Raw genomic sequence first — 16,988 nt, forward strand, 5'->3', positions numbered from 1 at the left:
CAGACCTTGCTTTATACCATTGGGCCAACTTGTTGACCTGAACTACATTTTGTTTTTTTCCAGTCCAATTAGATTTTCTGCCCTGGCCAGTTCTGGAATCCTTCTGTTTGGACCCCCTTTCCAAATGAGTGGCACTAGGTTCTCAGCATATTAGAAAAGACAAACCCCCCTCACAATTCCGACTGTTAGAGAGGTGTGATGTATAATATCATGTCAATTACAGTTTGATCCATTATCTCACACTCAACTGACTTTATGGGAAAATCCAGATTTAAAAAATGGAAAGATAATGTTTTTGTGGAGGACATGAACAGATAAGATTATTTTTACCCTGGATCAATTACTGGGTCAGGACAACGAGTTTTTGTCATTTTCTGATCTGTGTGCCAAATATGATTTACCTGCTATGGCTGAACGGCAATACTTGCAATTGCAACACTTGCTGGAATCTAGGTTTGGTCCGGCCGCTTTAACAGCTTCAGAGTATCCATTGTTATTGGAAACACTTATAGTGGCTGATCAGTCATACAGATGCACAATTCATGTATATAAATACTTGTTATCAGTAAATACATATGATACTCAGCATCTAAAACAGGAATGGAATAGAGAACTGAAGCACCCCATTTTGCCTAATCAATCGATTGTTGTTTTAGCATCAGTATCTGAAGTATCTATGGATCTTAGGCTATGCCTTATTCAGCACAAAAATCTTATTTCAGGTTTACTGGACTTCACAGCATCTTTTTAATAAGGGTTTGTAAAATTCGCGTAATTGTTGGAGATGTAATACACCTAAAGCTTCTCTTATCCATATGTTTTGGCAATGCCCAATAGTCACCTCCATTTGGGAACACATCATAATACGGATAAACTTTGTATTGGAACACTCTTTAATACTGAATGATGTACGTGTCCTCCTAAACGATTTACTGGTTTCTTGGAATTTAACATATGGTCAGCTCAAATAGATTTTCCGAGCCCTTTTAACGAACAAAAGACTAATATTACAACACTGGAAGGATAAATATTCACCTCCTATAATGCAATGGACTGAGGACCTAACAACATTGTCAATGTTTGTACTTAATGGAATATTGATATTTCTATGTTTGATATTTCTTGTCTTTTTTTTCCCTTTTACACGATTTGTTTTGTTAAAATCACAATGAAAGGTTTAACAGAAAAAAACCTATATTTATGCCACCAAACAAGTTAATGATTGTGTTATTCACCCAAAGCTTTAGTAAGCCTAATACATATACATATGGTAATCCCAGATCCAGCAGGGAGCCACATGCAGCCTGTGCTTAGAGCTCTTTGAGGCCCCGGACAGCTTCCAAGCTTATGCTGACGACTGACTGACATAAATTAAGTTAAAAGTCGTTTCAACAACCACATACCTATTGCCCATTTGAACTATTTCAGAGACTGGCCTAGGCCCTCTTGTCACCATTATAATGAATTAACTATTAATAAGCAACAAGCTAGCACATAATTAATGTGGAAGCTAATGGGCAACTTTAATGGGCCATTTGAATTCACATGCAGCCTGGAGGCAAAGTTATAGGAGTCCTCTAGATCTATGTCTGGATGATTAGAGGAGCAGGATGCATGGAAACTAAGAAAAATTTGGACTCGCAAAGAAAGCTGCTCTTCCTTTCAATTTATCTATGGCTGCTTCTGTTTTCACAACACTGCAAAGCACAGTTCATTTTATTATCTCTTTCATATCTTTTCCATCTTCTAAGGTATTCAACTCCACCTCCCCATCCATGTTATTACATCTTCAAGCTGTCTCAGATTTCACACTATGCGATCTAGAGGCTCAAAACTCCAACAAACAAATTTTCTGAACCCCATTGGATTGGTGCTCACTGAGGTACTCTAATCTACTTTGTCATTTTCCACTAATATCTCTGCATATGCTAAAACCATTTTATGGATATTTTTGCATCCGTGATATTTTCATCCACTCTTCCTCCAAGGAACTCAAGCACCATAGATAAAATACCCCCATTTTATTCCAACAGGTAAAGGGTAGATAAACTAAGATATATTTAGGTAACTACCTAACCTACCTTTAGGAAGAGTCATGAGTTATCAGGGGATTTGAACCAAGCTCTCCCTAGCCTAAGTCCAATACTCAGGCCGTTTTTAAAGAGGGGGCAATTAGTCCAGGCCTCACACATGGAAGGGGCCGCATCATCACTGACAATCAACATTGACAGAGAGGCATTGTCATATTGTTGCCAGCTCCCCACCCCCTGCACAGACACATACAAATCCCATTAACCTGAGTTCCATAAACTAACGAGAACCATCACAAAACTAGCTCCACTATGGCCTAGTAATCTCCTTTTCCCACGAGTTCCCTAAATTAATCGCACCTTAGAAAGACAAATTGTAGTTGGTAGCTAGTGTGCATCACCAAACAGACGTAGTGTTTTAGAAGTGGAACTAGCTACTCTCACACCCCATCAACAAAAATAGCAGGTGGTCCTCTTTCACCTTTGCTGGGAGGAGTCAAGTTGCCAGGCCAAATATGTGGTCTGAGAGAGATAATTCCAAACCAACTCTGCCACTGATTGCTTCTGATCCTGCTTGGGTTCTTCTTGGCCAGCAGCCGCTGCTTCTGCCTGCAAGTTTAGCTTCAGAGTGGCTGAAAACAAGCAGCCAAGGAGGCCTACTCTTCAGTCTGCATCCAGTCTGGGTCTGGGACACAGCAGAACAGAAACTGAGGTAAGACCTAGCCTAGGGTTGATCTGCCTGAATAAGCCTGCCTGATACAGCTATTATCACTGTTTCCCATACTATAGTAGAATAGTGCCTCCACAAATGTCTGTGTAGAGACATGTGGAAAAACATTTGAAAGTGGAACTGCCAAAAAGAATGGCAAAGAGACTTCAAGAAAAAACAGTGAGGAAATACCCAGAACTTTCACAATTTTTTCAGTGCTTCATGTCTCAGAAAGCATACCAATAGGCTTCAGAGAAGACTGTCTCCTAAGAGGTTATCCTCCTCTCAAAAGCAGTAAAGTGCTGTCGACTGGGAAGTCACTAATTGTAAAACCAATAAAGAGCCTATTGATGAGTCTTAATATACCAAGAGAAGATCTCATCACTCTCACTCTTCCTTATGTGGACAGAGATCCTGCTAAATGGCCTTTAGAAGTTACTGAAGTACAACATTTCTGCATCAGAGGTACAACATTTCTGCATCTGAATATTTCCAGAACATAGCTAGTTTTTGAAAGGATTATATGCATATTATACCACTGTTCAAGCATGCAGCTTTCTCAACATGTTGTTGTTGTTCAGTCGTTCAGTCGTGTCCGACTCTTCGTGACCCCATGGACCATAGCACGCCAGGCCTTCCTGTCCTGCGCTCTCTCCCGGAGCATGCTCAAGTTCATATTCGTTGCATCGGTGATGCTATCTAGCCATCTCATCCTCTGCCGTCCCCTTCTCCTTTTGCCTTCAGTCCTTCCCAGCATCAGGGTCTTTTCCAGGGAGTTTTCTCTTCGCATTAGGTGGCCAAAATATTGGACCTTCAGCTTCATTATCCGTCCTTCCAATGAGCACTCAGGGTTGATTTCCTTTAGGATGGACTGATTTGACCTCCTTGCAGTCCAGGGCACTCGTAAGAGTCTTCTCCAGCACCACAGTTCGAAAGCATCAATTCTTCGGCGCTCAGCCTTCCTTATAGTCCAGCTCTCACAGCCATACATTACTACTGGGAAAACCATAGCTTTGATTAGACGGACCTTTGTCGGCAAGGTGATGTCTCTGCTTCTTACTATGCTGTCTAGGTTGGCCATAGCTTTCCTCCCAAGGAGCAAGCGTCTTTTAATTTCATGGCTACAGTCACCGTCTGCGGTGATCTTGGAGCCCAAGAAAGTAAAATCTGTCACTGCTTCCATTTCTTCCCCTTCTATATGCCAGGAAGTGATGGGGCCAGATGCCATGCTATCTTGCCTTTTTATCCTCAATGAGACAAAGCTTTTGAATATGCAGGGAAGACTTCCTGTAATTTAAGCTGCACCCAAAGAGAGAAAAGGCTACATTATCTAGGGTCAGGTTAACACATCTGGAGACATCTTCAAAGCTTTGCAGCTGAGAGCAAGTTTGCTCAATCAGGCTCCTTGAACTACACCTAAAAGGAGGCTTTGCCTTCTCAGTTAAAGAAAAACCAGTAGGCAAAGCTCTACTGGGGACTTCTGAAAGGGAAGCTCCAGAAAGTAAGGGGGGAGGGGAGAGAGAGAGAGAACAAACACATACCTTAGCCATACAAGGAGACCACCCCCAATGTTACCTCTCCAAAGTCATTCTGCCACAAAAAATTGCGAGATCAATATGGCACTTGGAAAATGATTTTCTCATAGAATTATAGAGTAGTAGGGTTGAAAGGGGCCTACAAGGCCATCGAGTCCAACCCCCTGCTCAATGCAGGAATCCAAGTCAGAGCATCCCTGACAGATGGCTGTCCAGCCTCATCTTGAATGCCTCCAGTGTGGGAGAGCCCACCACCTCCCAAGGTCATTGGTTCCATTGTCGTATTGCTCTAACAGTCAGGAAGTTTTTCCTGATGTTCAGCCGGAATCTGGCTTCCTGGAACTTGAGCCCATTATTCCGTGTCCTGCAGTCTGGGATGATCAAGAAGAGATCCTGGCCTTCCTCTCTGTGACTACTTTTCAAGTACTTGAAGAGTGCTATCATATCTCCCTCAGTCTTCTCTTCTCAAGGCTAAACATGCCCAGTTCTTTCAGTCTCTCCTCAGAGGGCTTTGTTTCCAGTCCCCTGATCATCTCTGTTGCCCTCCTCTGAACCCTCTCCAGCTTGTCTGCATCCTTCTTAAAGTGTGGTGCCCAGAACTGGACACAGTACTCCAGATGAGGCCTAACCAGTGCTGAGTAGAGGGGAACTAGTACTTCCCAGGATTTGGAAGCTATGCTTCTATTAATGAAGACCAAAAAAGCATTGGCCTTTTTTGCAGCCACATCACATTGTTGGCTCATATTCAGCTTGTGATCAACAACAATTCCAAGATCCTTCTCGCTTGTCGTGTTGTTGAGCCACGTATCCCCCATCTTGTAACTGTGCATTTGGGTTCTTTTTCCTAGGTGCAGAACTTGGCATTTATCCTTATTAAATGTCATTCTGTTGTTTTCTGCCCAGCGCTCCAGTCTATCAAGATCACTTTGAATTCTGTTTCTGTCTTCCAAGGTGTTAGTTATCCTGCCCAATTTTGTGTCATCTGCAAATTTGATCAGCATTCCCTGCACCTGATCCTCCAAGTCATTAATAAAAATGTTGCAGAGCACTGGGCCCAGGACTGAGCCCTGCTGTACCCCACTCGTTACCTCTCCCCAGTTGGAGAAGGTCCCATTGATAAGCACTCTTTGAGTCCGATTCTGTAGCCAACTGTGGATCCACCGGATCGTTGTTTCATCTAGACCACTTTGAGCTAGTTTGCTCATCAGGATATCACGGTGCACTTTGTTGAAAGCTTTGCTGAAGTCGAGGTATATTATGTCCACAGCATTCCCATTGTCCACAAGGGAGGTTACTTGATCAAAAAATGAGATCAGATTCGTCTGGCAGGATTTGTTCTTGACAATTCCATGTTGGCTTCGACTAATCACTGCCTTGTTTTCAAGGTGCTTACAGATGGATTGCTTTATCATCTCCTCCAGAATTTTCCCAGGGATTGATGTCAGACTGACTGGTCTGTAGTTCCCAGGTTCCTCCTTTTTGCCCCTTTTGAACATAGGGATAACACTAGCCCTCCTCCAGTCATTTGGCACTTCACCTGTCCTCCATGATTTCTCAAGGAGAATAGACAGTGGCTATGAGAGTTCTTCTGCCAGTTCCTTTATTATTCTAGGGCGGAGTTCATCTGGCCCTGGAGATTTGAAATCATTCAAAGTAATTAAGTGTTCCTTGACCATATGCCTATTGATCTCAAGCTGTAATCCTGCCCCTTCAGCCTGCACTTCGCCTTTGCCAGGTCTTTGTCATAGACCCTCTTTTGAGAGCAGACTGAGACAAAGTAGGAATTGAGCACTTCTGCCTTTTCTTTGTCATCTGTCATCATTTTGCTATTCCTATTTAATAGCTGAACCACCATTCCTCTGTCTTTTACAATGCACGTAGCTGAAGAAAGCCTTTTTGTTGCTTTTAGCATCCCTCGCTAACCTCAGTTCATTCTCAGCTTTAGCCTTCCTGACACGATCCATGAAATTCTGTGCTACCTGCTTGTCCTCTTCCATTGTTGCTTGGCTTCTCTCCACTTCCTATATGTGTCCTTTTTTTGTTTTCAGTCATCTCTAAGCTTTTTGTGAAGCCACACTGGCTTCTTCTGTTGTCTTCCACCTGTTTTTCTTGTTAGAATTGTTTGTAATTGTGCCTTGAGAATTTCCTTTTTTAAAAACTCCCGCCCATCTTGGACTCCTTTTCTCGTTAGAGTCGCTTGCCATGGGACCTTACTTATCATTGTTCTGAGTTTATTAAAATCAGCTTTCCTAAAATCCAGGGTATGTGTTTGGCTACACTCGGCTTTTGCTTCCTTTAGAACAAAGAACTCAAGTATAACTCAAGTATCAAGTGATTTGATAACAGTGTGTGTGTGTGTGTGTGTGTGTGTGTACACACAACACATTTATACATACTATGTTTTATATAGTATTTTCAGTAACTGCATTTGCAATTGTGATTTGTTGTATCACATAATTTTGAGTATGCTTTGAATTTTTGTAAAGGCCTTTGGCCATATGCAATAAACGTTTGACCTGGACCATACTGATCTAGATGGACCAATGGAGCTACATGGATTCAGTATCTGGCAGCTCTCCATGTTCCAAAAGAACTGTGGGACCGGTTTTGTGCTCCCAAGGAACTTTAGATGATCCCATACCACATGGTGAACTGATTTGAGATTTTTGTCATGATTCAAAAACAGTTTGGAAAAATGTTCAGCTGGCCTTTCATGCTAAAGAAAAAAGTCAAAAATTTCATTGTGCTAGTGCAAGACACTTACATGAGCCTAAACAATTCTTTACATTCTGGTCTAAACAATGTGGTGCATCCCACTGTCAACAATATTGTGACCAATCAGGAACTGAGGCCCTTTAGGTTTCCCTTACTCTGAAATAAGGTAAACATATGTCCTTTGACTTTACTTCTTTCTCCTCCTGAAATTCCTCTGACTCTGTCCTTTTGTGCGGCCCACCACATGCCATTAAAAATACCAACCATACCAGCATTATTATCTTATCTCACTGCCAGTAACTAAACTTTAGGAGAGGCATTTCAATCTTTTGAAAGGGGGAAAACTGCACAAAAGCCAGGAAACCACCAAACAATCTGTGTTCATGGGAAAGGGGGCGGGGCTAGGGGTGTGGCCATCCAGGGGACCCTGGAGGGCCAGATTGAGACTCCAGAAGGGCTGGATTTGGCCCCTGCGCCTGAGGTTCTGCACCCCTGATCTACCATGTGCATACTACACCTTTGCAAAAGATCCCACTATTTCAAGGTTCATCAGATACACATACATACATGCACGTTCACAGACATTTGTGGATGAGGGCATTCAGCAACAATAACCTGTAAAACAGTGTTGACTGGGGGATGTGGGGAGAGAAGAGAGAACTAGGTGGCATTAAGAATATAAGAAATAAAACAGAGAAAACTATTTTAAGTCAAGTACTTCCGGAGACAGATATGATTTTGTATGAATAATGAAAGAATGTTAAAAGTCACCAACAAATCACCCCCAGCACATTGTATCTTTGAAGATACCACTATGGAAATGTTCACGATAGGAAATATGTCAAGCCCTTTCGCTGCAGTTGTGATTTTGTGCGGGAGCTGGGATACAGCTTAAAATGGCTCCTTTTCATCTTCCTAGCTCTGCAAAGTTTTGAAAAGGCCTACCTATGGGTAGGAAAACTACAATCTTAGGCAGAATTTCAATGGCAACTTCAGGAGCTGTCAGTCATAAAGGAAATGTTTAGCTGTCTTGCTGAACAAAGAGTCTTGTGGCACCTTAAAGGCTAAGAAATAAATTGTGGCATGAGCTTTTGCATGCAAGGACCTACATCATCAGATGCAGAAGCTGGACAATAAAAATGCTGGATTTATATTTTAGATAGTTAGGCAGACCGACATGAGGCAGACCATACAGCAAAGTGAGAGTGAAAGACAAATGTATATATGGTATTTCTGCTTCCAGTACAGCATTCTATGGCCTGCCAGCTATTGTTACTGGAGCCGGGGGAAGAGGTAAGAATGGTTGGAAGACTTTAGTGAAAGGGGGGTTAGAGGTACTACTCTCAATGACACATTTTCTCAGCCTTAGAGTTCCCCACTATCCATAATTTGACTGTTTATAGACTGCAATAGGAAAAAGAACAAGAGTGTGTTGTGTTAACCTCATCACCATTACCTTGCCCTCATGGTTGCAAAGAACTTTAATACACAAGACAACAATAACAGTAAAATATTGAAACGCCAGCCACTGATGCCGAAGAAGCTGAGGTTGATATGAAGACCTACAACACCTTCTAGAACTAACACCAAAAAAAGATGTCCTCTTCATCATAGGGGATTGGAATTCTAAAGTAGGAAATCAAGAAATCACCAGGATAACTGGCAGGCATGGCCTTGGTGTACAAAATGAAGCAGGACAAAGGCTAATATAGTTTTGCCAAGAGAACACGCTGATCATAGCAAACACTCTTTTCCAACAGCACAAGAGGAGACTCTACACGTGGACATCACCAAATGGTCAATATCGAAATCAGATTGATTATGTCCTTTGCAGCCAAAGATGGAGAAGCTCTATACAGTCAGTAAAAACAAGACCTGGAGCTGACTGTGGCTCAGATCATGAGCTTCTTGTTACAAAATTCTGACTTAAATTGAAGAACGTAGGGAAAACCACTAAACCATTCAGGTATGACCTAAATCATATCCCTTATGAATATACAGTGGAGGTGAGGAATAGATTTCAGGGATTAGACCTGATAGACAGAGTGCATGAGGAACTATGGATGGAGTTCCTCATTGTTCATTGTTCAGGAGGCAGCAACGAAATCCATCCCAAAGAAAAAGAAATGCAAGAAAGCTAAGTGGCTGTCTGATGAGGCTTTACAAGTAGCTGAGAAAAGAAGGGAAGCAAAAAGCAAGGGAGAAAGGGGAAGATATACCCAACTGAATGCAGGGTTCCAGAGAACAGCAAGGAGAGACAAAAACACCTTCTTAAATGAACAATGCAAAGAAATGGAAGAAAACAATAGAATGGGAAAGACTAGAGATCTCTTCAAGAAAATCGGAGATATCAAAGGAACATTTTGTGCAAAGATGGGCATGATAAAGGACAAAGGAGGCAGGGACCTAACAGAAGCAGATGAGATTAAGAAGAGGTGGAAAGGATACACAGAAGAACTATACAGGAAAGATCTTAATGTCCCTGATAGCTATGATAGTGCGGTCACTGAACTTGAGCTAGACATCCTAGAGAGTGAAGTCAAGTGGGCCTTAGGAAGCATTAGTAACAACAAAGCTAGCGGAGATGACAGTATTCCAGCTGAGCTATTTAAGATCCTAAAAGATGATGCTGTTAAAGTGCTGCACTCAATATGCCAACAAATTTGGAACACTCAACAATGGCCACAAGACTGGAAAAGGTCAGTTTACATTCCAATTCCAAAGAAGGGCAATACCAAAGAGTGTTCAAACCACCATACAATTGCGCTCATTTCACATGCCAGCAAGGTGATGCTCAAAATCCTACAAGCTAGGCTTCAGCAGCATGTGAACCGAGAACTACCAGAAGTACAAGCTGGGTTTCGAAGAGGCAGAGGAACTAGAGATCAAATCGCCAACATTCGCTGCATCATGGAGAAAGCAAGAGAATTCCAGAAAAACGTCTATTTCTGCTTCATTGACTACGCTAAAGCCTTTGATTGTGTGGAGCACAACAAACTGTGGCAAACTCTTAAAGAGATGGGAGTACCAGACCACCTTACCTGTCTCCTAAGAAACCTGTAGGAGGTGCAAGAAGCAACAGTAAGAACCGGACATGGAACAACCAATTGGTTCAAAATTGCGAAAGGAGTATGACAAGGCTGTATGCTGTCACCGTGCTTATTTAATTTATATACAGAGTACATCATGAGAAATGCTGGGTTGGATGAATCAGAGGTCGGAATTAAGATTGCTGGGAGAATTATCAATAACCTCAGATATGCAGACGATACCACCCTAATGGCTGAAAGCGAAGAGGATCTAAAGAGCCTCTTGTTGAGGGTGAAAGTGGAGAGTGCAAAAGCTGGTTTGAAACTCAACATTAAAAAAACGAAGATCATGGCAACTGGCCCCATCACTTCCTGGCATATAGAAGGGGAAGAAATGGCAGCAGTGACAGATTTTATTTTCTTGGGCTCCAAGATCACCGCAGACGGTGACTGTAGCCATGAAATTAAAAGACGCTTGCTCCTTGGGAGAAAAGCTATGGCAAACCTAGACAGCATAGTAAGAAGCAGAGACATCACCTTGCCGACAAAGGTTCATATAATCAAAGCTATGGTTTTCCCAGTAGCAACGTATGGCTGTGAGAGCTGGACTATAAGGAAGGCTGAGCGCCGAAGAATCGATGCTTTCAAACTGTGGTGCTGGAGAAGACTCTTACGAGTCCCCTGGACTGCAAGGAGGTCAAATCAGTCAATCCTAAAGGAAATCAACCCTGAGTGCTCACTGGAAGAACAGATACTGAAGCTGAAGCTCAAATACTTTGGCCACCTAATGCGACGAGAAAAGTCACTGGAAAAGACCCTGATGGTGGGAAAGATTGAAGGCAAAAGGAGAAGGGGACGGCAGAGGATGAGATGGCTAGATAGCATCACCGATGCAATGAATATGGACTTGAGCACACTCCGGGAGAGAGGGCAGGACAGGAAGGCCTGGCATGCTATGGTCCATGGGGTCACGAAGAGTCGGACACGACTGAACGACTGAACAACAACAATTGAAACGAAGTACTAAGCAACCCAAATTCATTATAGCGATAATAACTGGTAAAAATTAAATCAAGATCTTTCAAAAGGCAGACTCAAGTAGCTAAAGTTACAATATCAGAGGAATAAGGTTGCAGGATGAATGCTATATATTCATTCACTACTGGTAAGCACTTGTCACGTCCAGAAAGATGGCATGGAAAGGTCTGGTTTCAAGTAACTAACATTAGCTGCAGCGATGTGGCTTGTGATACTTTTCCACATCAACTTTCTAAGAGCCTGGCTCCGTCTTCCATCTTTCACTTGCCATAAAATAATGTTAAATATCTGATAAAGTAGTCATAATCATTGTTTTAATTGCATAAACACTGGCTCTCCAGTTCAAAGCAACAGCTAGTTGCAAGTTAGAACTCTCATATCTATAAACTTTAGAAAAGACTGTCAATTTAGCCAACTTCTGCCAACAACGCTGGAACCAATTACAATTAGCCAGGGTATTGGCAACCTCTTAATTGCATGCCCTTCCCAACTAGCAGTGCTTCCCACCCTTGAGATTTGGCCCAGCTGTTCCTGTTCTGATTTCATAACCAATGCTGTCTCTCCCTAACCTATTTATTAATGCAGGGCTTTCTCATTAACAGTACAAATGGGACTTGAAACCTTGTTATATAAACAAATAAATTATTGAACTTTGAAACATTTTTAAAAGATCCCATACCAACGCTGCCATTGCCCAGCCAGTCTTGTTGTAGATGAATTCCAAGTTATTTCGCCGCAAGTAGAGCAAACCACCAACCAGTGACACCAGAAGGGCTAATGCGATAGTACCTGAATAGTTTGGTGGCCTGAACACTCTGATCTGTAAAACAGAAAAAAGCACACCAAGGATTATTCCACTTTCATGATGTAACAGTGTACATGTATCCAGTCACAGACTTCAAATACTATGCAGAATCATATTCACAATGAAACTTTTATCCATGGAGTCCTATGAAGAAGAATGACACGACTCTAGGTTTAAAATGCTCACTTATTTACAATTTCGAAAAACCTAATTAAAAAAAGAATCAAACCTGTGTGTATGTGTGTGTGCGCACATGCGTGTATGTGCATGTTGGGGGAGACAAAATAGAAATCCTTACTAGCTAACACTGTCAGGTTTAAGCCAATGAGATTTAGCCATATCATAATTTTTCTAGGAAAATCAAGTTAAATCATACCCCCTTACTTCAAAGAATAGTTCAGGAAAGTAGTATGAAACCCACGTATTCAAAAATGCTGAACTCCTGTATTCTGAAAGTAGATCCACTAGACTGAATGTGCATACACACACACACACACACACACACACACACAATACTCTAGTCTATAATACTGGACCTATAATACACACACACTTTGCTGTCTAACAGCAGGTTAGTTTTGTAAAGGGAACAAAGCTCTTTCCGCTACACTTTTGTTTTTAAAAGAGAATATTATGAGTTCACATTTTCCACTAATGAGGGGAAAGGAATCTCTCTATCAGTACACCTACAGAAATGTAACGTGTGAAAGTATAATGTATAAGGAGGTGTCCAGTTGTGCTGGTTGTTGAGACCAGGAAGCCATGGCAAAATCAGCCTGCACATCATTTTCTCAGACCATTTCTACTCGAGGCTTTTATTGCACTTCTGTGATTGCTCGCTCATGTACGTTTGAGGGTCCTTTACACAACATTGTCAACCTCCGGGGCATCTCCTGTGCTTTCTGACCTTTATCTGGGTTTTTAAAAGATTGGGAATAATGCGGTAATAAATGTCATTCTGCCTTAATGGCCATGTAAAATTGCACAATTCTGCTATATCGCAGCAGTATCTAGTGGCTGTATAATGAAACAAGTAGAACTTGCAGACAAAGTAAGTCCCAGAAAAAAAAGCTCATATCAGCCCATGTGAGGGGCTGATCTTAATCAGAAGCTTCTGCTTAAGCAGAAGCTCCAGTATGTTGAAGGATAAAAAGCCTGGTGTGGAGAAGCCCTCAGCCTCTGTAAAGTGACCCAGTACACCCTCTGGCACTCTCCAGTATGGGCTGGAATCCATCCCCACCCTGCAGCATTAGCCATGACTGGTACAGAGAGCAGGACCAGAACTGCACGCAAGTGACTCTGCATGTAAGAACTGGAAGATATCCAGAATTAGCAAGGTGCCTAGATGAGTGCAATTACACAAATTCCACATAGGAAAGAGAAAAACTTACAATGGATGAGGAGGAGGAGAAACATTAGGAAATAGCCAGGAAAGGGAACAACGTAAGGCTTTTGTCCAGATAAAAGACAGGACGCTTATACCAACTACAACCTCAATGTGGGAAAATCAGGAAACAGCACACATGTCCTGACAGATCACAAAACGTCTTGCAAGCTGTACCCTTGTAGATCTGCTTGTCTGGACACTTCCTTATAAAATACAGCTTGTTTTCCTGAAAAGTATCTGCCATGGAGTCAAAATTAAGAAAGCATAGTCACTAGCACAGTGACTATTTTTATACTGCTTTTCTGTGTACATTATGTTCAACGTTCATATTGCTATTGTGTGGATAGTGTAATTATATAGTTTAGTCACTAAGTAGCAACAAACTTGGTTGTATCTGGGTAGCGTCAGGTGTTTCCTATGTCTTCTCTGTTCTTGTTGGCGAAACAATAAACTCCTTGCTAGCTTCCTGACTAATGTGGCCCCTAAGCCTTCTGTAACAGCTATTAAACTACATTTAGATAGCAGCAAGTTTATGCTAGGTCTACACTACACACAAGTAACAAAGGCTGGCAAAAGAGCTGTTAGTCTAAATCAGGGAGACAAGCTGAATGAACTTCCACTGGGATTTCTATGCTTCCTATGCAAGACCTGATGAAATGAAAGGAAATTGTACAGGAGCTCTGGAGCTGTTGTGTAGTCCTCATTCATTTCAATGAAGTTTGTACAGAAGAACTTACTGGTAAATTGCATCCCAATTTTTTCAGGCATAAAGACAATAGCAATCATTTAAAAAGTGAACCTAAGATCCCTTCTCACCCCACGGACTTGCCCCCCACCTTGTACACCAACACTAAGATGTTTTTTGTATATTAATTCTTAGAGCTGCTTTCTTCATATTTTCTCACCTTGGTGGATTGTTATAAGTCTAGATATATTTCTAGTTTTCCTTTAAAGAAATAGTTCCATACAGTGTTCTTGCCTACTCCATCTATATACAGTTAAATAAAGTTCTTCAGCAGATTTACCAACTGCACAACGATATCATTTAAAGAAAACTTCAGTTTTCGGGAATTATTACTTGCAATAAGTAATATTTCAAGTACATGCTCACATTAATCAACTAATTGGTACACTATCATTCTTCATGTTCTGCTAGGACTGATTAATATTTTAGCTTCCAAAGCAAGATTGAAATACATCGTTATTATAATTTTTTTGAGTTACCACAAAGTGATGGAGTAGCACAGCTTGTACTTTTATTATTTTAATATATTTTGTGGAGAAATATTAGGGGAAAAAGTCATTTGAAGGTAGTGGGGGGGGGACCCCAGTTCCCAGGTTAATTTGTCACAGAGCATGAAGATAAGTGTGGATCAGTCTCTTAACTTTTGTCAAGTGACTTACATGAACATCAGTTCTGTCAGCTATCCACTTAGCTAACTGTTCTGCTGCGAATCCAATTCTCTGCAGGTCAAATGTGTCAGCTCTCTTGGGCTTACCTTTCGGAGGGAAATGCATGAACGTCGGAGCTGAGTTCATATTGAGCTACAACAGACAACGAAGATGCCATCAAATATTAAATAAGCATATCTGTTCTTTGCCTTTGTTGGTCTTTTCAAGAACTGTTACAGTATGTAAGAGTACAAAATATAAGACTTAACTAGGTGGTGTTAAAACAATGCACCAACCTTCTCTCAACCGCCATCTGCAATATGGGGATAATAATACCAAATTACCTTGCAGGGCCATGCTAAGAATTCCTCTTTGAATGCATGTGAAACACTCTGAATACTCAAAAGTGCTATATAAATGTTAAATATTACCATTACTTTCCACTAATGAAATGTAGTATCTTATTTACTGATATATACATTTCAAGACTCCAAGGGACATGTACAAATAAGGCTGCACTGAAATTTGAGAGAATGGGGGGAGAGCCCTGTGCAAGCAACAAGGATGGAGCAAGATTGCCTCTAATGATATATACATGCACAGCCACTTTCATTACCAAGGCTGTATGCTCGCTACACAACTAAATTATGTTACATAAATTCATTATTTAAAAACAGCAAATTCAAATTATGTACAATAATCAAGCTGGATGCTAAATAATTGGATTTATTCCAAGTACAACATATCCTCTTCCTCCACTGAATATTTGTTGACAGCCCAATATGTTATGAAACAGCAAATATGAGGTACTACGAAATGCATTTTTTTTGGTCAAATGTCGTATTTCAGAGGGCAGTGCATAGCCTTGCTGAATTAGACTACAAGTTGCTTTGTGGTGTAGCACACATGAGCTTCTTTTCCCTTTTTTTTAAGTCATCAAATCAAAAGACATGTGAACTCAATTACCCAAGACTGCGGTGGTGGTGGTGGAGAGAAAAACACACAACTATCAGTGTTAAGGAAGGTCAAAATTACACATTGCAGCAGACACAGGATAGCCACTAAAAACAACCTTCTTGTGTCTCCCACTCCCCCCCACCAACGCACAGTTTCATTTACCTGTGCTAGGATGTCATCTCACAATGCATTTGCTCTCCAGCAGCAAACAAAGATGCAGAATGGGAAGACATACGTGGTAAACTCAGATCAGATCACTGATATACATCATAGAGAGAGGGGAGAGAATATGACACGGTGAGCCAGTTTTAGACAGCTACTCTGTGTCTGCTATAACCTGCAGTTTGGTCTGAAACTGTTAGTGTCATAAAAATATTTATCCTATGTTCTCTTCTGTCACATTACAAGTTTCCCCTTATAACAGCAGAGTCTATATCTCGTGATAATTTGGTTTTTCAGCTACTCCCTGACTGGCACGACAGCCCAGTTCACTTGAACACCTAAACTATGGCTTAATTAGGAATAAGCTGTGGCAAGTCTTGGGACCACAGACTCCTCATTTCCTTCTTCTCTCCACACCTGTGCAAGAATAAGAGTGGGACTTATGGAAAAAACACAGCTCTACATTATGTATTAACTACTTTGCTCTATCCAAACTTAGTGAAAATAAATCAAGGGGAGAAGAGGGTGGGGAGCAGGCAAGCCCTAATCTTATCATAGATCTCCTGAGGTTTTGGACTTCAGCTTCCAGAAGCCCCTGCCATAATGGCCAATGGCCAGGAATACTAGGAGCTGAAGTCCAAAGTATCTCGAGATCTGCTCTCTGCCCATCACTGGATTAGATAATTGTCTGAACCAGGCCAAAAATGACAAATATATTAAAGTTCGTAGGTACCAGAAGCAAAGTGCTGTGTAGTGTTTATCTTTGGTGGCAGCTAATACAGTATGTTGGAATTTTTACATCAAACAAACTCAAGTCTATCCATCGTCTGTGCTTGTGCTTCCCCTTAAAAATAGGATGTAAATAATGCATTTCTGAAAAGTTAATGCAATGAAGAGTATTAAAAGGAGATTCACAGACAACAGTTTTACGATTCAGCAGTTCAGACTCTCACCTGCTGAAAAACATCAGCGCCTTCATCATAATCCACTATAGTGAAGAAAAGTTTGTTTGAAAATGCCGAAGAGTAGCGCCATGAGTTCGCCAGTACTTGATATTCCTCATTAGCTTGCCTGTAAGGTTAAAGACAATGAGGCACACGTTCAGCATTAATAACCATATAGATTAACTTGACATTAAAAAAGTTACATGCATTATTTTCCACAAAATGCTAACCTGTATAAACAAAGCCTGTACAATTCTGTGAATGAGGCAGTGCTCTTGAACAATA

The 16,988-nt window shown here is 41.2% G+C and overlaps 1 protein-coding gene across 7 annotated transcripts in view; it reads right to left on the minus strand.

The window, feature by feature from the left end:
- Window positions 1-16,988, minus strand: part of TUSC3 (tumor suppressor candidate 3) — a 172,979-nt gene that overhangs the window by 90,060 nt on the left and 65,931 nt on the right. For 6 of the 7 annotated variants that reach the window (XR_014792154.1, XR_014792155.1, XM_084856689.1 and 3 more), the window contains exons 3-5: window positions 16,713-16,830; window positions 14,653-14,793; window positions 11,736-11,876 (exon numbers count right to left, since the gene is read on the minus strand). Coding sequence is in view for 5 of the 7 variants with exons in the window: in XM_084856689.1 (XP_084712815.1) it covers window positions 11,736-11,876; window positions 14,653-14,793; window positions 16,713-16,830 (400 nt within the window). In the remaining 2 variants the exon portion in view is untranslated. Of the gene's footprint in view, window positions 1-2,520; window positions 2,716-11,735; window positions 11,877-14,652; window positions 14,794-16,712; window positions 16,831-16,988 lie in introns of those variants that run through there. The other variant, XM_084856690.1, reaches the window with a different exon arrangement.

The sequence above is a fragment of the Heloderma suspectum genome, chromosome 5, assembly GCF_057233095.1.
Source record: "Heloderma suspectum isolate Gila_16-S chromosome 5, 16-S_ref, whole genome shotgun sequence".
NCBI classification, from domain to species: domain Eukaryota; kingdom Metazoa; phylum Chordata; class Lepidosauria; order Squamata; family Helodermatidae; genus Heloderma; species Heloderma suspectum.